General features: G+C 41.5%; 1 protein-coding gene across 1 annotated transcript in view; it reads right to left on the bottom strand.

Annotated features, from left to right (window-relative positions):
- Positions 1 to 21,609, bottom strand: part of UNC5A (unc-5 netrin receptor A) — a 315,219-nt gene that overhangs the window by 4,720 nt on the left and 288,890 nt on the right. The window contains exons 12-15 of the mRNA XM_018552406.1: positions 17,907 to 18,140; positions 16,401 to 16,550; positions 14,447 to 14,611; positions 13,678 to 13,856 (exon numbers count right to left, since the gene is read on the bottom strand). Coding sequence (XP_018407908.1) covers positions 13,678 to 13,856; positions 14,447 to 14,611; positions 16,401 to 16,550; positions 17,907 to 18,140 — 728 coding nt within the window. The remainder of the gene's footprint in view (positions 1 to 13,677; positions 13,857 to 14,446; positions 14,612 to 16,400; positions 16,551 to 17,906; positions 18,141 to 21,609) is intronic.

Below are 21,609 nucleotides of genomic sequence, written 5' to 3'. Positions count from 1 at the left end.
TTTCCTGGTGTATTCTGTTGATTTTTTTAGTTCAGCATGGCTGTGGAGCAGATCACAGATCTGTGAATGGAAAGACTGCAAGTCTTACCTGCCACCACGGCAGAAGGACCTTGAGGTACACTGGGCTACCCAGATGTGACACATAAGTTCCCCCCTAACCTATAATAATAGGAGACAAACATACCAGCCCCATACCAACTAACAATATATGTGCATGTGTAATTCTCATTTTTACATTATAATGTAGTGTATAAACATGAATTATGTGAAAATGATGACAGATCACATCTGGCTGCAAGCATAAAATCCAGCACTTTCCAAGGATACATGCTTATCTCACTCCATATTGACATTTCACAGTATGCATTTAACTCTTTTAAGGATGTAAGCTATTTTTTAAACCATATACTGAGATTTGCCATTTCTTGAAACATTGCAGCAATCATCTAAATGCAAATTATATGAACAAAATGAATTGAATTTTTACATTAATTTATGTTTTGCATGTATGACTCTTCATGATTAATAAAACAAGGGCACTCTAGTGGTTTAAAGGTTTGTTCAATTATCTTGATTAATAAAAGCCTGAGCCATGACATTTTGACTGCTTGTGCTAGTAAAATGGTAAATAAGTGCACAGGCTTTACATTGAGATGGTAAGACAACAGAGAACCGGATGGTTTTTTTCCTTATCACTATCCTGCCATTTGCTTTGGTAAAGTCCTTTTGTGCAGTGTAGCACAGAAAGATCAATATGCTCTGTGTCAGTTCTGTGTAATGTAAAGACCTGTAAAGACATGATCAAATAGAGGTCTGCAACACACTTTGGAGTCCATTTATGAAGACTAGAGGCACTGAATGTATAGAGTAGTCCTATTCAACCTTTTTTAGCACATGTTCAACCTCTACATACCAGTAATGGCGAGCCATGCAGAGAATTAATAATAGCATCCAATGCCTATTTGTTAATAACTGAAATACTTAAATATAATTAAATGGATTAGATAACTAATCTAATTCCTTAGCTGCAGGTATCCATTCCATCATGATTGGTGTCTAAGGCTGGGCACACACCTTACAACCATCTCAAGACATTTGTCTTGCGATGGTTGTAAGGTAATTAAAAAAACATACGATCTGCCTATCTTGGACAGGCAGATCGTACTTGCGATGATCGCAAACCCGCCGCCCACACCTTACGATAATCGTCTGATCACGGGATTTCCCGCGAGTATCGTACGATTATCGTAAGGTGTGTGGTCACCTTAAGGGCTAAATGGTAGTATTCTAGGAATTGTGCTCTGCAAGGTGAGGCTCCATTCACACATGAGTGTTTGTATGGCCAAATACGCGCGGAATCGCACTAAACATAAAAAACAATGCATTGCAATGTGCATTGTTCAGACTACGAAACCGCATGTCCCAGAGAAGAGTCCAAGATTTTGTGAATGGAGCCTGAAAGTGAGAACATACTGCATGTGGTTGGCCTTAACAGAGGAAATTCTATGTTGGCTGAGCAAGTGCCATGTTCTGCAGGTTTGGATGCATGCTCCTGGTGCTAGCACTGGTAGTGTGGCCCACAGATAACTGGCAGCTTGTATAAGTAGATGGCAGAACCAAGAAGCTGAGTCACACAGTGCTAATAACAATTTCAAGGAACCCAGGAGGTCAGGTGCAACTTGCTTGTACATGATATCCTTCCATCATCTGCTAAAGAGGCTGCTAAGAATATTTGTAAATTGTCATATTGCTTCTGGGAAGTTTGTACCAGCTGCCAACTGGACTGTAAGCCATTGAAATTGCTGTTTAGCAAAAGCCTGTCAACACTTCAAGCTTGTGTCTTGGTTGTCTGTCACCATCTACTGTATAGACATCACATACTGCTATTTATCTGAAACACATTTTATGACAGCAACAAATATAAAAACAGCATTGGGCATTGCCCGTGTCTGCTTTAATTCTCTAGCTAGCATACATTTAAAAAAATGTCTCTAGGATTATGATCCTTGCTGAGAGTGAGGCTTACTTTTTTCCTTGGGGACACTGGAAGCCTCATTGTACAGAAATGCGCATGGGAGCTCCTGAATATTATTAAAACAACTGATGTCAAAGAGAGCAGTGTGATGTCATCACGCTATGTCAGTGTTGACCTTATTTGAATTCCATCCTGCTGGAATGAGACCCGGCATTTTATGTGTTTATTGTTACATAAAGATTGATTTTCAGAATGTTAACGTGGTAAATGACACTGGGAGAGCAAGGTCTGTCAGGAAAAGAGTGTCTGATAGTTCAGGGCAGGTTTCCCAATAGAAAAGTCTAATAAGGTAGGCAGGTTTTGCCCACAAAGGGAAGAACCTATACTCCTAGTGCTCCTAAGTAAGCCATACTTAAAGTGCTCCTAAGTAAGCCATTGCCGCTGAGAAGGACATGGTAGGAGATTGTATCCAGGCCTGTGTGTGGCAGAATGAACAGGCATCATATCAAACCCCTGCCTGAGCTTTGTGACTGTCAAGAGATAGTCTGAACAGGCTGTTTGAGCTAGAGGCCAGGCCTGAAGGGAGGCTGGGACTTAAGCAGATGGCTAAAGAAGGAGGCAGGGACATCTTGTTTTCTGTGTTGTGCTGAAAAAACCTTGCAAGGGTAAAGCTTTACTTTATCTTTCGTTGTTTTTTTTAAATCAGATAGTTTTTTTTTATTAAAGAGTTTTCAAGTTTACATAACAATAAACATAAGGCCCAGCAACAAACAAAGGAATGGAAATCATTCACCACAATAAATAAATATTTTAAGTCAAAGTACCGTTGTCATTGTGCCTAAACATCATAAGTAACATGTGCGTGACATATTCATAGCTCGCATCCCATCAAGATTTATCAGCAATCCACACACCTAGGCATGTAGTTCCCACTAGCAACATAGCCAGTCATGGTATACAGAGTGAGAGCATTAAGGGGTGTCAAAAAATTACAAAATGGCATAAAATTTGGATACATTGCCCCTGTGCTGATAAAGAGTTTTTCCAGTGTACATATATACATATACATATTGGACCGACCGCAGGGTGTACAGACAGGGCATGATGTAGCTGAAGATATTAATAGAATTGGGTCTTCTGCAGATTAAATTTAGATTGGAGCTGCTGAAAGGAGCAGAGAATACCAGCAATGTAGACGTGTGATAGTTGCTGAACCCCTGCCCTCCGCCAAAAAACAAAGCCCCTCAGTTTATGTACCTCCAGTGATTTATGATTGTTCCAGAGTGGGGTAATGGTGGTATACTCTGAGAGACCCAGCAAGGATCTAGCAGACACCCAGACTCTGGCAAGCATTTTTGCTGTAGGGAAAGTAGAGTGGGACAATAGTGTGGTGTCCAATAACGTTAACGGGGCCTGGATTCCAAGCATATGTGAGAATAGTCGCGCATTGACGGGGAGATCATCTGCGTGAGACCAACCCGTTAGATGCTGGAGTAACGAAGCTAGGAAAAATATCCATGGGTTTGGAAGGGACAATCCTCCCTGCTCCTTAGGATATTGTAGGGATTCTAACCTAACACGGGGTGGTCTACCCTTCCAAATAAGGTCCCTGAATAAGGAATTGATCTGTCTAAAGGTCTTTTGTGATGATTGTGGCATCCAAATCATCTTGATAAGATTGGTTCTAACAACCACAGAGAGAGGGAGTTTTTTCCAGACTTTGCATTGTAGAGCAAATCTACCTAATAAAGGGACAATATTATCATCAACATAATTAGTGGGATTAGCTGTGACATGCATGCCCAAATATGTGAAGTGTGCCACTATGGATAGGTGTGAGGCATTAGTTGGTAAAGGGGCCTGCAAAGAGTCGAGGGGGAGCAGAAAAGATTTGGACCAGTTGACATAAAGGCCAGAGAATTGCCCAAACATAGAGAGCAAGGACATGACTGCAGTGAGAGAAGCCTGTCTGCTAGAAACAACAGTGTGTCATCAGCGTACAGGGCAATTTTATCCTCAAGACCTCCGCTGATGAATCCCCGAACATCGGAGGAGGAGCGTACCAAGGAGGCCAGAGGTTCGATGGTTAAGGGAAAAAGCAGGGGCGAAAGGGGACACCCCTGCCTAGTGCCGCGCTGCAGCGGGAAGGAGGGGAAGAGGGTATTGTTCATCCATATCTGAGCTGAGGGAGCCCTGTGTAACATTTGCACCCAAGAAATGAAACATGGACCAAAACCAAATATAGACAAGGCGGCCCATAAATATGACCATTCAACGCTGTCAAACACTTTGGCAATGTCCAGAGTTAATAAAGCCCTGTTGCCCGGATTATCAACAGGGAACCTCATGTTGAGATAAGCCCTGCGGATGTTAATTGCTGTGGATTTATGGGGCATGAAACCTGACTGATCTGCATGTATGAGGGAAGAGATAACTTTATCTGTGATCCCCCTGAAGACGTCTTTTTATGACGAAACGCGTCAGGGCGGGGCAACACTTCTCGATACCACACACAACCAGGAAGTACAGAAGTTTTACTCACAAACGTGTGAGCGGCCGTTTTTATCGATTTTAATTGTAAGTGGCTACTTTTTTTGTTTAATAAAACATTTGATCGACTACACCATGAGGAGTTCTTGTCCCTTTTGTATTTTCTTGATAAAATACTGATCCATGCGATGAGGACGAGACGGCTGTAGGATTACCAACTGTCATCTCCTTCTGCTTATAAATATCTTGGTCTGGTGAGTGCGCATCCCAGAGGGGAGTTTGACGTGGACACTTCGGTGTGGGATTTGTTTTCATCATTAACACGTTGCTGACACTGGAAATTCTTAATTATTTTTGGATTCACAAATTATTTATTTCTGGACTCACATTCAATCAATTATTTAATTATTTCTGAACCCACTTTTATATACCTTTGGACTCACTTTGCTATGTATCACTTTGATTGATAAGCTTGAGATTTTTTATATATTTCTCATATTTTATATTTGATATTTTCATATATTTCATTCACTACTGATTATTACTTAGTATCTTATTTTTAGTTGCTATATTTAGTTTCTAATTCTATGCACTTTTGCACAATTTGAGACTTATGTTCACTGGCTATTATCGATGCTTATGATTATTAACACTCATTCAGCTAATTTTGTTAACACTGATTTAATTCACTTATTGGTGACCCCGAGCGCTGCACACCCAGTTACATACCAAGAGATAACTTTAGACAGCCGTGTAGCCGTGATCCTTCCCCTTTTTGCGGGAGGAGAACCACCACTGCCTTGTACATAGATGGTAAGCGTAAGCCAGTCTCTGAGGCATCCTTCAGGGTGTCTAAGAATGCAGGCAACAGAACCTTACCATACCGTTTATAACCTTCAAAGCCAAGCGCCTTGCCATTGGGGAAACTGGAGACCGCAGCCTCCAACTCCTCCAGCTCCAGCGAGGCCTCAAGAGCATCCAGTGCTTCTTGTGACAGCAGCGGTAAAGAAATATGACTGATATAGTCCAGGAATTCAGATTGTGTATATCCAGGAGCAGATGTGTATAGTCCTTGGTAAAAATCTGTGAAAATTGATAGGATACCTTCAGAATCAGAGTGAACTTGGCCCATTGGGTCCCTCAATGAGGCAACATAACAGGGCTCCATCTGCGAACGGGTATGTTGAGCTAAGAGCCTACCAGTAGACTCCCCCTCCTCCCAATGCATCTGGCTCATAGAGAATAATTTGTTTTTGGCTTTCTGAAGAAGCAAATCAGCTAGATGGGCTCGTTTTGCTTCCAGATCAGCTAGATGGGCAAGAGTTGGAGAGGTTACGTAGTTAGCTTCAGAGGTAGACACCTCAGTCTGAGCTTCCAGTTCTGCCTGCCTACAGCGAGATTTCACAGTACTTATCTGTTTTATGTGCAAACCTCTGATATAGGCTTTAAAACAGTCCCACACACAGCTCCCTGTACCAGTATTCGAGTCCAAAAACAAAGACAGCTCCTCCTCCAGTGATGCACCGTTGGGCACCAGCGTCAGCCAGTATGGGTTCAATTTCCAGCGCAAAGACAGGGGTTGCCAACCTGCCTTAAATGTTGTAAGAATAGGAGCATGATCCGAAAGGGATCTGGGTAGAATATCCACAGTAGGAAGTAGGGGAAGGAAGTCAGAGGAGCATAGGGCATAGTCAATACTGGAATTGGAGTGGTGAGTAGCAGAGAAACATGTGGGTACTATCGGGGTGAAGAAGACGCCACGCGTCAACCAGTCTTCTTTGGAGCAAAAGTTATGAAATCCAGAGAACCGAGGAGTGTGTAAATTAGTGGGACAGGGAGATAGGGACATAATGCTATTAAAATCTCCCACCACTAGGATGGGCAGAGGTATTTTATTTTTAATAAAGGACACCAGTCCCTAAGTGCATGACCGGAGTATGAAGGAGGTACATAGATATTAGCCAAAACACATTTGGACCCAAGTAGTGCACAGTGAATGAAGATATAGTATATCTACCATACGGGTCAACTTTAATTTGCAAACATGTGAATACAACACTATCATGTATTAAAATCGACACCTTCTAGCATGAGAAGAACAGCACAAGTAAAATACTGATGGAAAACATCTTTCTTTGTTAATGAATAAAAGTAGGCAGGAAACCCGAAAAGCAAGAGTCCTCAAAAGCTATCAAACAGAAGCAAACCTGCCACACCATTTAAACCTGAACACTGGCGAAAATGCAGATTACCACTTGGTGCCCCCCCAACAATACAAGGTTTGAATACTATCTTATATCTAGGGGAAAATTAAAAAGCGTTTTTTTCTTATCCCGTGCTCCCCCTGGCAGCAAGTGCTCTCCTCTTCTCTCCAAAGCTCCAGGTTGTGTTCAGGCCCTCTTCGTCCTCACTTACAATGCAAGACTGCTGATCCTGTATTGTACATGATCATATCAAAGTATCTGTGAGCGACGGAGCAACAAAGAGAAGCAACTTTGGGGATTGGTCGCACAGAAAGGAGGAAGCCTGCCGGAGCAAGGAATAAGGTAAGTAAAACTTCTTTTTAATGTTGCCCTACACACAAATGAACGTTTAACACTTGCAATGCGGTAGAAGCCCAACTGCAAAGATAACTTTGATTTTTCCCAATGTTCAGCTTTAAAATAATCCAGTTTGAACATGTAGCAGGAAGAAAGGTATCTGGATTGTGCTTTGGTTTATATGTATAAAACAATAATAGCCCACTGATAGTGTTTATCTGCACTATGTAAAAAGCATGTTTCAAAAGGCTCTGAAGCTCATTTAAATAGACTACTGAAAAGAAAGGTTTTTTTCTTTTTCTTTTTCAAAGGCCTTTGTGAATGTGCAGGCAACTCCATTTAACACACTTAGCACAATTAGGATTGGTATAATGGAACCACCATTGAGATATCTATAATTCCTGCCTTAACAGCCCATTAGCTGTGTGACCCAGGTCATATTGTGTAGAGCCATCTGTATTGATTAAAAGGGATGGCCCTGGTTTCCCTGTACTCGGTTGGAGCAAATGTTCCAGCCGAGTAAATCCAAGTAACAGGCTTGATTTTCTTCAGCTGCAGAACATTTCACACCTTTTTCCATAGAGAACACAACTAATCAATGTAAAGATGGTACTTCCCCTGAACCTTTTCAGAGCTCCTTGCAGTTTGATGGTCTGTGCTTATCCTTATACAAACCAGCAGTTTCTACCAGACATTCACCATATAATCACAGCTATTTTCTTGCATTAGACTCTGGATGCAAAATTTGGGAAACTTCTGGTAAGCTGCCAAGGAAACAAACGCATTTGGAGGCATCTCTAATAACTGTGACATTTTCATTTACAGTTTTTGTGTTGCGGGAATGTAAAGGGACAAGGAAATGAGTGGTTGCTATGGTTTTAAAGATGGTGCTTTTATACGAAGACTGTAAAAGTTGATAAAGGTGAGAAGGAGAAGCATTTTACAGCTAAAAGAAAACATGTCACATAAAGAAGAACTCTGGTCTATGAAAAAAAGTCCTATAGTTTCTAATAACTGAGCAGTTTAGATCTCTAAATATAGACAGTTAACACTTTCTCAAAATTTTGGCTGTAACCCCTTCACGACCTTTGACTGGATAATTCTGTCACGAGTCCTTAAGGGGTTAAACAGAAAGCCGCCAGTACTCTGTTTATATTTGTAGAGCCGGCGGATGGCTTTACAGTAGATGTGATTCTGGTGGTTCAGCTGCCGCCAGATCGCTTCCACGATCTGGTAAAGTGGTCGCCCCCCCCGCCAGACACTCCCGCCCTGTTTCCCATGCTCTGCTGCCCCTCCTACGGGCCCGGGCCAGGCATCTCGGATGTCGGTGGGAAGCTGGGGAAGAGAGCAATGAACGTCCGTTCACCGATCTCCTCCCTATTCTATGGGACCAGGAGCGACGCGTATTGCATTACTTCTGGTTCCTGCGCTGTCATTGCTGGAATAGCTTATTTAGAATGTAAAGGTGATACTAGGGGTCTTTTTGACCCCCAGTATCACCTTAAAGAGGACCTGTCACCACCAATATTATATCAAATCCTGACAAAGTCCTATGACGAAATGCGTAGACGAGCAGGTGTACATTGGGATCACTAAACCCCAGTCTTTACATAGAAGGAGCACATTGGTGCGGTGTTTATATGCGATTTGTTTCTTGACTCTTGTGAGTAATTTTAACCTTTTAATTAATTTTTTATTGGACATACTGCACTATGAATGTCCCCATTTATTCCCTTTGACCTATTTTTGGTCGCTTTCTGGACCTCCTTTATGAGGAGACCTGAAGTGGAGACGTTGCGGGGCTTTTATATTTGTAAAGACCCGGAGGAGGTGCTGCGGCTGCATGTCTCCCACAGGGATTGTTGAGAGGCAGACCAACAATACCCCAAGCGAGTTTACAAAGGCTATCTGGTGAGTGCGGACCTTTTCTGTTAATACACGTGGAGCACTGAGAAGCACGGAGCATTACAACTTCACATATGGACATATTGATTTTTTGAATATCACTATTTATTTCATTTTTAAAGGACATTTATTATGAAACTTTACACTTCATAGTTTGTTGTTTTATATGATTAATTTTGTTATAAGACATTCATTTATATACACATGCAACTTGTTTACATCACGGGTTTGTACCTTTGCTGAGATTGTATTTTCTTGTAGATATTTATCACTTTATTATATCCCACATTTTGAATGTTGTGGTTTCTGAGAAAACTGCATCAAAGACAAAACTTTTTAGATTTGTATCACATTTTATATAGATCACTCACTTGAGCACAGTGTAATTTGGATTTCATTGAGCTAATTTGTGTGTATCCCATACAAATTGAACACAGCAGCTGGGTGTACCGCTATCACCATAGCACAGGTCCATTTGAACATATATAAGTGCTTGTTTTGCTTAGGAGACTCAAATAAAGCTGTTTTACTTACCTGATGCTGGTTTCCACGGTGGTCAGCACTCACTTCCCCCCTCCGCTCTGGGTGAAATGTCGCTCGGCGTATTTACATCTAATGCAGGTCAATGGACCGGCATAAGACGTGGTGATGTCAGTGGTCCTTAGCCCGCCAGAGCTCAGGGAAGAAGAGGCTGCAGGGGCTGATCTGGCAGCCTGGAGGGATCCAGTAGGACCAAAGATCAGGTAAGTAAAACAGCTTTATTTGAGCCCCCTAGCAAAACAGCACTTAATCCTTGCAGTGCAGGGGTAAGTAGTATACACATTAATTTTCTTCTTTACAACAAACAATGCTTTCTTCTGGTGATATTGCTTTGAAAAATAATTTTATTTTGTATGCAATCCATAGACAAAAAAGTTAACAAACTAGTATTGTTTTAAATTAAAAAAATAGTGTTTCTATAATTTGTCCTGTTTAACATGACACTAAAACTATAATTCTGGTACAAAGACTTGCAAATGTATTTAAAATGTATTGCTAGTTTCATTATTAATGGCTATCAAAATAAAAACAAACCAAAAATCAGCATGAAAATAATAGTTTGGGGAGAAGAGGAAGATGGAGATAAATAGGGTTGATTACGGTAAACTAAGGTTAAATAGGAACAAATCCTATACTTATAGTAAAAGAAGACTAGAGAACGTAAAATGGAGTTTCAGTTTTCCCCCTTAGTTCCAGCCTGATAAAGAGATTGCATCTTCCAAACACTATTATAAAAGGTTCAATAGTTTAGGAGATAGAAATGATAAATAGTGGGGTTTTATTTTAAATAAAATGCTTACCTTGAAAATAAAAGAAAGAAATAATACATTTGTATGTTGGACTTCTAGAAATCTACTGGTGCATTGGAGAGATGGAAGGTAATTAAGGTGGTGGGTGTCTCAGTGTTTACATTTCCCTTTCCTCTCAGTCCAGAAATATGCACCTTCTCCCCCTTCCTTGGAAAACACACACAATCTTAACAGAGCCCTAGACCCAGGAGGACTGACTGGCATCTGCAGATTGCACCAGCAAGGAAGTGATGTCCCCAGATGAAGGAGAAAGTGGGCAAAGAGATCAGAAATTTCAGGCTTCACCTCTCCTTCTCTCTGCATGTCCTTGCAAAGGTGACAAGGGGGAGCAGTGGTGGAATATGCAATTGCAGAGTTACCAACTGGCAGAAAGTTTCAGTGTCTGGGATGTTGGGGTTCAGTGTCAGGGGTGCTGGGAGGCAGGGAGATTCAGATACAGCGGTGTAGGCGGTGCAATTTCATAGGCTCTAGGAGGCAGGAAGGTTTAGGGATGGGGATACAGAAGGGCTCAGAGCCAGGGTGCAAAGTGCCAGGTATACTGGGTTCTTCAGAGATCCAAATACAAAAGCTGTCTACTTGTAAGCCTGCAAGGAGAGTTCTCTGACTAAGTGCCACCCAATATGGTGCAGGATCCTGGATTTGAAGGTATAGTTAGCCTTTACACATCCTTTAGACCCATGCTTTGTGGCAATGTCCATTTTACTGGGATGATAAAACAAAGCACCCCAATAAACGAATACAGTAGGTGCCAACAAATTCACACTGCAGCGCACCACAACACACATGCTTTGCATTGTGGTGTGCTGCATTAAAATCAAAGGTGCAGGTCTGTTTTTTATATTGACATGCATTGGAAGCCTATTCTTGATAAGCTGCCTTAATCCAACATACGTTAACTTGTATACAGTAGTGCACTACAATGGAATGGCCATTAGGATTCCTAATGGCTGGCAGTATGTGCATTCATGTTCTAGAAATCTTCCAGGTCAGTGGTGTCACAAGGGGTGTGCGGCCCGCACCCGGGTGACACCATTGGAGGGGTGACACCATTGGAGGGGTGACACCAAAATGACTTACAGTCATTTTGGTGTCACCCCCCTCTGAAAAGTCGGGCGCTCGGTCATGGACCGAACGCCCGACAGTATCAGGAGAGAGGAGGTGACCCGGCGGCATACCTTATCCCGCCGGGTTACTGCCCCCTCCTCTCTCTGCCGGCGTCCATCACCAAGATGGCCGCCGGCAGGTATCAGAACACTGCCGCGCGTGCTCGATGACGTCATCGCGCACTCGGTTACCGCCCCGGGTGTCACCCAGCCTCGGGACGCCCCTGTTCCAGCTGATTAAATATCATCTGCTATATTATATGTTTGAGAGTTTAATAAGTTGAATGCTTTGACTGGTAAAGGAAGTGTCATGCAATATATTGAAACACACAGATATAATAGCCTTATGATTGATTTAACCTAACAGATAAGGATATAATTGCCTTACAAATTAGTGAATGATTTAACCTAAAAGATAAGGAAACTTTCAAACAGCATTTTCTGAAGGTTCATGAGCCCAGTTACTGACAGTGAGGATAAGAGGATCCAAGCCCAGTAAATGACAATAAGGATAAGAGGTTCTAAACTCGGTAACTAACAGAAAGGATAAGAGGCTATGAGACCAGTATCTGAGAGTAGGTATATGAGGTTCTGACCCCAGTACCTCACAGTAGGGAACAGATGATCCAAGTCCAGTGACTGACAGTAAGGATAGGAGAATCCAAGCCCAGTAAATGACAATAAGGATACGAGGTTCTGAACTCGGTAACTAACAGAAAGGATAAGAGGTTATGAGCCCAGTAACTGAGTGTAGGGATATGAGGTTCTGAGCCCAGTAACTGAGTGTAGGCATATGAGGTTCTGAGCCCAGTAACTGACAGTAGGGAATAGATGATCCAAGCCCAGTGACTGACAGTAAAGATAGGAGAATCCAAGCCCAGTAAATGACAGTAAGGATAAGAGGATCCGAGCCCAGTAAGTGACAGCAAGGCCAGCAGGCTCTGAGCCAAGAAACTGTGTGTGTCAGGTGTGGAGATTTGGGTAAATAGTGCAAAAAGAGACACTAATGACTGAAGTATATAACATAGTCCCTGCGGTATTTTAAGAGAGTTGTCATACTTTGCTCACAAAGAACTTTTAACCACATATACTTTATGTAAGCCTTTTCAAAAGTGAACAAAATTGATGCATCATGCTGCTTGTGTAGTTTATCCAAAGTGTTATGAGATCAAAGCATTTTTATGTATTTTGACACTGTAACTTATTTTTAATAACACCTGTTTAAATGCAGACTATTACAAAGAAACATGGGGAGTGGGAGCGGCAATAAAAGACAAACTGGAGCAGACAAAATCTGGAGCAGCTGTACATGGCAACCAATCTCTCTTTCATTTTCAAATCTTAACTGAAAAAAACTGAAGAATGAAGCTGATTGGTTGCCATGCAGAGCTGCTCCAGATTTTTTCTGCTCCAGTTTTGATAAATTCCCCCCACTGTTTGGAGAAAGGAGAGACATAGGAAGAACTATAAAAAAAGAGAAATTTCAAAAATTCTTTTTGAAAATGCTTGCCGTTTGTCTGTGTCTGGCTTTAATACTTCTGAGTTACAGACCTGGAACAAGCATGCAGGAAATTAAACTTGGAACCCCTTATCACTCTTTATGGTCTAGGTCACAGCCAGAACACCACATTACAGCTAGAAAGCTGGCATTTCCACAAAAAGGATATCACCGGTAGATAGGTATTTTTCTCAGTACATAATCCTTAAAATAAAATATATGACAAAAGGTTAGAGGCTGGCCACCGGTAACTTCTCATATAGAAAATACTAGTTACCCATATGGGACACTGTGTTGGTTCAATACTCGAATTACTGACCTGGGATAATAAAGACTTCTGCATTTTCTAAACTGCATAGTCCTTTCAGGTTTGTGACTTGAAGTACTCAAGAAAGCGGATCAGGATAACAGTCAGGCAACTAACATTTTCAGAAGGAAGTCAGTAGCATTAGCACATTGTATTTGGGATGGTTATTCAGTGTGAAAATGATCACTTCTGCAAATGAACATCATACATGTCATATCATGTACAATGGTTGAAGCCAACACATGGGGCTGGTTGCAATGTCTCGTTGGAGGCAGGAAGTCTACTATAGATAAGAAATTATCTCATTTACAATCTGATCTGAAATACATCACATTTTGGTAAGCTTCTGCAATCTTCAAATGATATAAGTTATCAGGCAATTAACATTTTCAGAAGGAAGTCAGTAGCATTAGCACCTGTATTTGGCATAGTTATTTCCACTTATAAAGTCATCTGTAGTGATATCCATTTGCATACAGACTGTTATAATGTGACTTAGTAATGTCCTACCTGTCCAAATTCAGTTTCTGTGCTAGCACCCTCCAGTCGGCTCCATGGGAAGATGGCTCATCTAAACTGGTGATTATCTTCTGTCTCATTAAAAATGGAATCTTAAAGGCGCTGGGACCCACCAAAGCTGCTGCTTCCTTTCCTCCTTCATCAAGCAGTATCTCTGGCGGGCGGTTTTCCTGGACCAAAAGCATTATAAGTTAGGACCTCTAAGTGACAAGGTGCATATTAATTTGAATGTAAAATACACGAGGGCAAAGAGTAATGCCCTAAGACCAGTAACCCATGCTCACCCATCAGAATCAGCAAAATTTAGCTGGTTGCTATGGGCTACTAAACTTTAACTATCATTACTGCTTTACAGCATAAGCAAATTCTGGCTGGATAATTTGGGTTACTGAACGTTGACTATCAGGGCCATGTCGCGTGAACAACCCTGAAGGGATCCAATTGAAACAAAAGAGCAATCATCTTCTTATATGACATCGCTCCCTCAGTCCAATTGATCACAATGTCTGCAGTGTTTAATCCAGTGAGGGAGTGATGACATAGGAGCAAGTGAGGATCGAAAATGTAACTTGGCCCTTCCAGAAGCTTGCATGGTTTATCACTATTTGTGCCAGCACACATTCTTTCTTACCCCACTCTACTTCAGCCAAATTGATTCCTCCCTTGTCTCTTTGCAAGCCTGCTAAACTTGTAACCAAAAGCTGCACAACAATTTTCAATATTGAGTCATTTGACATGCTAGCACTGGCCAATGTCTCACCTTATTTAGATTAATGTTGATATTGAAACTCTGACCATCCCCTTCTACTTGCCATACCCAGACCCTGCAAGAGAGCTCACTGGTGCTTAGACTAAAGCGCTCGAGGGTGAATGTACAGTGAAGGTTCTCATGTACTCCATTCCAAATGTGATAAAATGGGATCTCCTGCAGGAAGAAAAACCAATCAGCTATTCATTCTGATATGTTACCATAAAAGTCAATGTTTTCTATAATGAAATCTTGTTCAGGATCTATATCAAACACAGGGTTTATATTTCACCGCTCAGGACATTAGAGGGGGAGCTGAACTCCCCTGACAAGGGTGGCTATGCAAGTCAACAGTGAGAGACTTACTGACAAAAAGGGTTCTTAGATGCTTGATTTTATTGGGTATGGGGAGGGTTGTTTGATTTACATGGGATTTACCTCTTTGTGTTTGATTAAATAAATAAACATTGGTGATACACTCTGGATATACTTTATCACACGTTAGTGTGGTGAGGTGCTGTTCTTTGTTACTGGAACCCCAACACAGTATTACAGTAAGAGGACCCACGCTATAGCATAGTGAATGGGCAGCCTAACACACACAATAACACATTGTGTAGTCACCCTGCCTTGTCTTGCCTTGAAGTGTCTTGTCGAATTTACTGTTGCCTGGTTGTATCCAGCTAACTCACAATTGATAGATTGTGCTGGTTTCACTTAGTTTCCCATAACCCTAAAGACTGAATGCTCCTGCCTGCTACCAGAGAGTGTCTTGGGTAATAGAGACGGGAGGAACAATATGGCCAGGTTATGAATATTTCTGTCATTCTCTGTCCTACCACTAGGCATTTTGTTGCCAGTTGTGCATGCTGGGGAAAGGTAATATGGGAAATATCTGAGGCTAACCTTGACAGAGGTCTTTTGTCATCCCCATGCCCTGTGCCTGGGAAGGGACTGTGCTAATTCCACTGTTCTGCTAGGCCTAAGTGGGGCCTACTTGTGTCCAGAAAGGACCTGAATTTGAGTTTGAAGCTTTCCCTGAGTACAAGGGGAGCTTTATTCAAATAAGAGTGCCAGGGGGAGAAGTTCTGCTGTTCTTGCACAGGTGTGTAATCCTAAAGCTTTGCAGGAAACCAGGTAACTCACTTGGGAGAATAGATATAGCTGTCTCCTTGCCAGATAAGGTACTGCTAAAATACAGAAATGCTGGTCATTGCTTAAAGGCCCTTATTCTGTAAAGCTGGGAGTGGAGTCTGTGTGGGACTGTCCTTAGTATCTGGTGAACTTAACCTTCCCTCCTTACTCTTACAATGCTGTCAATAAATTCAGTATTCAAGTATCTGGTGCCCATCAATTAGATCCCTCATTAGCAGCCAAGGACTCATCCTTGGGGTGAAATGAATGCCCCTGGATCCCTGGGGACACCTTTAATCTCCCAGGGGGTTAGAGGGGGGACACTACAATTTCATTAACACACATGGGCACATGGGGGCATCAAGAAAACCTGTACTGATAATTAAAAGAGGCTGCCATTGCTCACATTCCTTGTGAAAACACTAGTTTCCTGGCTGCCATGTTGATCCAATAATTTTAGTATTTTATCAGTTACTGAAGTATGCAAATAAGGAGTGCTGATCTCGCTCTAAATTCCATGTTTTTTTAAGGTCAGTAAGTTAAATATTTTTTTATGACAGAAACAGCCTGGAAACTAGCATTGGTGGTAATGATGAACTTCCTATTTCTCCCAGTACAACATGTTTGCAGGTGGCATACATCTAAATAGAGCATGCAGACTGAAGTGTGTTTTAGCTTTCAGCAGAGTGTTAGTGAGTAACAATAACTGCATTCTGTTTAGTCAAGGACAAATGTAAGGCTGGCGTGCATTGGTGAATATTGCACAAATATTGCACAGCCCTTTGCATGGCTATACTATAACTCTATCAATTGTACTTTGAGTTATGCATACCTGGTAGCTAGCTAAGAGCTTACTCTTCCACATGGTGCTATGCATATCATGCACAGAAAGGCGTAGATTGTGATAGCTGTCCTTGAAATGTAAGAGGCGTGGTTCATCTAACAGCTTTCCTCCATGTTGTTTCTCCAGCTGTACCACCTCCTGTGGGACACAGTAACAGTAATAAAAGGATAAAGCATAATGGACCTGATGCATTTTTGGAAATGGTCACATAACAGTTAAAGGCTTAACTTATTTGGCAGCATGAACTGCAATGGATATGAGCACAAGTGCAATTACCCAAAACAACCAATCATAATTAATTTTACTCAAATAAGAATGGAGGAACATGATTATTGATTTGTTGTTATGGGCAGCTTCATAAAAGACCACATGAAGTCACACTAATATATCATAGACTTTGTACTGACAACCTTTTTTTTCATGTGCAGACCAATAGGCACCAGAGTAAGACCTACTGCTCTCAGTTATGTAACAGACCCGGTCAGACACACCCCTCTCTGCAATACAAGTCTGATTGAGGAGGTGTTTGTTGGGGTGTGGTGGTTACTGAGCTCTGTCAGCACAGGGCCGGCATGTGAGGTTTGAAAGCATTTCACTGAGAAAAAAAGGCATTTTGTAGCAAAAAAAAGTCACAAATCATGCTGTAGTGCATGACTATAACGAGATTAAAAAAAGTGTTAAGACTTAAATTGTGCTTTAAATAAGCCCATTGACTGTATTATTCCTCTGTATGTCAAGCTTACATATCTTGCAGACAGTCAGTGACAATTTGCATATAAAACGAATGCAAATGCAACTGTATATTCATGTATGTTTGCTTGTCACGTGCGTGTGAGTCACTGACCTTACAGCTGCATCTGCCTACGATTCATCTAGAGGACAAATGCCCACCTGGGCACAGCTGGCATCCTTACACAGATGCTGAACTTTTGCTTCTCATCATTTCAAGATTGTTCAAGTGAGAGCTTTCCACAAAGGCCAACAGCCGACACCATGAAAGACAGATGTAACCGATTCTCAGTGATAAATGCCATGTTGCTATATTCAAACACAAAGAAAGGCAGCACAAAGTACACTGGAGTTGTAAGGATTCATCTCAGTGCATTCTTCTGTGGAGATTAAATTATGATGCCTTTTCACAATTATGGAGCACAGTTTGCTTTGCCTTTTTCCTTCCATTATCTGACAATGTATTGTAGAAACTGGCGTTTGTCTGGTATTTGCCAAAATCCGCTCAGTGTCATTTTTATCACATCCGTCGCAGGTGCTTCTTTAAAATGTTCTTCCTGTGCTCTCCAAACATCTAGAATCCTCTCATTATTCTTTGAAGTACACCTACGCAACTGATCTCTATCAGTGGGCCCAGCAATGAATTATTGTATTACATCATGTTTTATGTGCCCCATAATCAACCGTCTCCCATCATTACAGTCAGTGAACCACATCCAGGCTTTAATAGCTGTGTTTTATGTGTGGCTTTATCCTCTTACTCACCTTCATGGCATCTTGTGTGTCGGTGATGCAGTACACTCGCAGGCTGTACTCTAGAGATGTGCAAGAGGTGGGGGCAAAGAGCAGGAGCTTGAGGCGTTTGGTGGCTGACATGCTGAGGGACTCTCCCACCAGAGCAAAGCGCCCCAGCTGCTCTGTGAATAGGTAACAGCTACGGGACTCCAGGTGGCAGTAATAGAGGGGAGAGGCACTTCCCCCATCAACTTGCAAGACATCCTGTTAACAACAAGTCATATAAAGAGGGTCAGTAAAAAGAACGTCTCAAAAGCAACAAAGTAAATAGGTAATAAAAATAGTGTTTTTTGAATACTTGACAGTCTCATGCAGTCAGAATTGTAGATGTAATTAATCTTATGTGAATTATGAATTTATTCATTTATAGTAGTTACCACTAACAGGGGAAGGGAATTTTTGCTGCTCTGACTGTAATTAACCCCTTTCACAAATTTCACTTAAACCTCCTTTCCTTTAACCTTAAATTGTGCCTATGTGTCCTCTTCAGGGATTTACGAATAATTCCTTAAAGTACCCATCTGTAGATTAATTTGTAGATAGACAATCATGTCTCCTCTTAGGGGCCTTCTCTCCAAGGTGAAAAAAATGTTTTAATTATAAATTGTTCTTCATGAGGTTGAAATAATGTTTTGTACAGGGGTAAGAGTATCAAATTGCTCCTTCAAATAAATACAATTTTAATGCATGAGAATATTCTGTTTGCTTTGCTAGTGTCCACCTGGCATTGCATGCTAGTGCTATATGCTATGTCTGTGGTCCACTATGACCCCCAAATCTTTCTTCTATCACTGACCTCTCCTAGTAATTATCTTGCCTGCAAGTTTTTAGCACTCAAATGCATTGCATTTTTAAGTGTTGAACCCCAGCTTCCTGTAATGTTGCTACATCTATAATTTCCTTGCATAATTTTGTATCATCTGCAAATACAAAAACTGAACCCTTAATTACAACTTCAATGTCGTTAAAAAAAACAAGTTGTGTGGCCCCAAGACAAAAGCCTGAGGCAAACCATTCCATACCATAGCCCACTCAGCGTCATTAATCACTACCCTCTGAACCCATTTCTAAGACAGTTGTCTACCCATGTACATATACATTACTTGCCTTCACCACAATAGGCACAGTGCCAAATACCTTTGCAAGATCTAGATAAATTACACATACTGCCCTGCTTCTATCTAGGTTACTGCTTACTTTCTCATACACGTTAACAGCTTGGTCTGACAGGAGTGGTCCTTCCTAATTCCATGTTGATTGTTACCTTTTTCCCTAACAAAATCTTCAGTAAAGTCTCTTAGTATTCCATCGAACACCATGCAAACTATTGATGTTAGGATAACTGGTCTGTAGTTCCCTGGTACAGGCAGTCCCCGGGTTATGAACAAGATAGGGACTGTAGGTTTTTTCTTAAGTTGAATTTATATGTAAGTTGGAACAGGTACATTTTTTAGGTGTAACTCCAGCCAAAGAAACATTGTTTTAGTTTAGGATAGCATAGGGAAGGGCTACGTTTGTTTTGCTGTCTGTGTCCCTGTTCAGAACCAGCTCTCGTATCAGATTTGTTTTTCGGCATTGTTACAGGCAAACAAGTAGACAAGGAAGACAAATAAAAGTGTTCAGCACGCTGTACAGTACATACAGGGTTATGACAGGGGTAATGACAGTCAGAGCCAACTTCCTATTCAGTACCAGACCCGGAAGAAGAAGCGGGGCACTCACTAACAACTTCTTGCAGGAGGTACATTACTGTACGGTGCAGTACTACAATCCAGACCCACTACTCGACTGCGATTGTTGGCATGAGCACCATTACTATTGGAATGCTGCGTGGTGGAACGCTGCATGGTACAGTGGCTGCAGTCTCGGACCTCGGTCCGTAAGTACAGGTTGTACGTAAGCCGGGCGTTCCTAAGTCGGGGACTGCCTGTATACATCTAGACCCTTTTTTGAATATTGGGACGACATTTGATTTACTCCAATCAGCCAATACCATTCCATCGTTAGAGAGTCTTTAAAAATCAGGAAGAGTCGCTTGGCTAACACTGAGCTGAGCTCCTTGAGGACTTGCAGGTGTAAGCTGCCAGGACCTGGTGATTTGTTCATATTTAGCTTATCTAGCCTGTATCAAATCCTGTTTTCTAACAACATACAGTGTGCATCTCTTACGTTGGTGTTAGCATTATCATTCTTTCTAATAAATCATTCCTTTTTTGTTTATATACTGATGAAAAAAACACATTAGCCTTATTCATTGTCATTTGTGACTAAAGTCCCATAAGTTCCATGTTCACGGGGCCTACTTGTACTGACCTTACCTTTTCACTATTGATATATTTATATGTTATTCTTGCTTTTTGAAGCAATGTGCTTACTGTAGCAGTGTGATTTTGCTTTAGCATTTCCTACTTTTAAACACCAGCATTGAGCCACATAGGGTTAATTGTTGGATGGATCCTGTCTGCGTCCGAGCCAGGAAACATGCACCCGTACGGACCTGCACTTGGGGTGAGCGTAGGGCGGCGTACGGCCGTGTACTCCCATAGAGAAGGATGGGGGCTGCGTACTAATCACACGCAGCACCTGTCCTTCCCGGGAGCTGCCCGATACAGCCGTGCACACAGCACGGAGCTGTACATGCCGGCCTTTTCTAGTGTGAATGAGGGCTTAGTATCACCTAGTATAGCACAGAGATTGTTAAAGCTGGCTTTAAAAAACAAAAGTTTATAGTGGTACCCCCATGTTTTTCTCTTTCCTTATCTTATGTCAAAAGTAATAACAGCACAGATTGCCAGCACAGATTTGCTTTTTGCTGGTGCTTGAAAATTAGTATTACATTTGCGTTCATTTTTCTGTCCTACTTCAAAAATACATATTGAAGTTCTGTCGGTTTCGTTTTTTTAAAGTTGTAATCAGTTAGTTGCGAGCAAATAAGAAAAGCAGGGTCTGTTTTCATTTGGGTATTAATCCAGATTTCCTAGTTTTGTTTAGTGATCAGTGATCCAGCTAAAAAACGGAATGGCTGAATGAAATGGCCATCAGTTTCAGGGATAAAAGAAATTGAACAAAAGTACTGTTTTTAGTTTCAGTCCTTATAATTTCTTTTTTATGACTGTATTTAAACATATGCATATGCGCATACCTTTGTATGATTATTTATACCATATTAACACCTCATCTGATGCATTGTGTGTAAAATCCAGTCTGAGGCTGCCATTACTTACTGACTACAGCTGTGAAGTCATTTTGCGTAGAGCTTTTCAAACAGCAATTTTAAACAGCTCTAATTAGTAAATAGCACCCACTGTGCAGGCAGATCCTGGCAGCACGAAAGCACCAGTGTGTGTGTCTGCTTGGAATTTCAATCCAAAAGTATGATCAGGGTAGCAATATGATATGCACCGTCGGAAACTACCGAGGGTACTATACTAAGACTAATAGAAAACAAACACCGTACATAAAAGTAACACACAAGAAGGGGAACAGAACACAAGTGATTAGGAGTGAAAACATTGCTGCCGCCCAGCCCTGACGTCTTGACAGTTACAGTGGTTTAATGTAACCTATGGGCACTAAATGACAGCTTGTAACTACAAAAATATAAGTTGTTATAAATAGCCAGCAGCCCATGTCAGCCATCATCATACTCTATGTTAGACCTGCTGTCTAGACA

Source organism: Nanorana parkeri, unplaced genomic scaffold (genome assembly GCF_000935625.1).
Source record: "Nanorana parkeri isolate BGI_ZX_2015 unplaced genomic scaffold, ASM93562v1 scaffold87, whole genome shotgun sequence".
Classification (NCBI taxonomy): Eukaryota; Metazoa; Chordata; class Amphibia; order Anura; family Dicroglossidae; genus Nanorana; species Nanorana parkeri.
The sequence above is the reverse complement of the archived record's forward strand: the minus strand, read 5'-3'. Positions and strand labels throughout refer to the sequence as shown.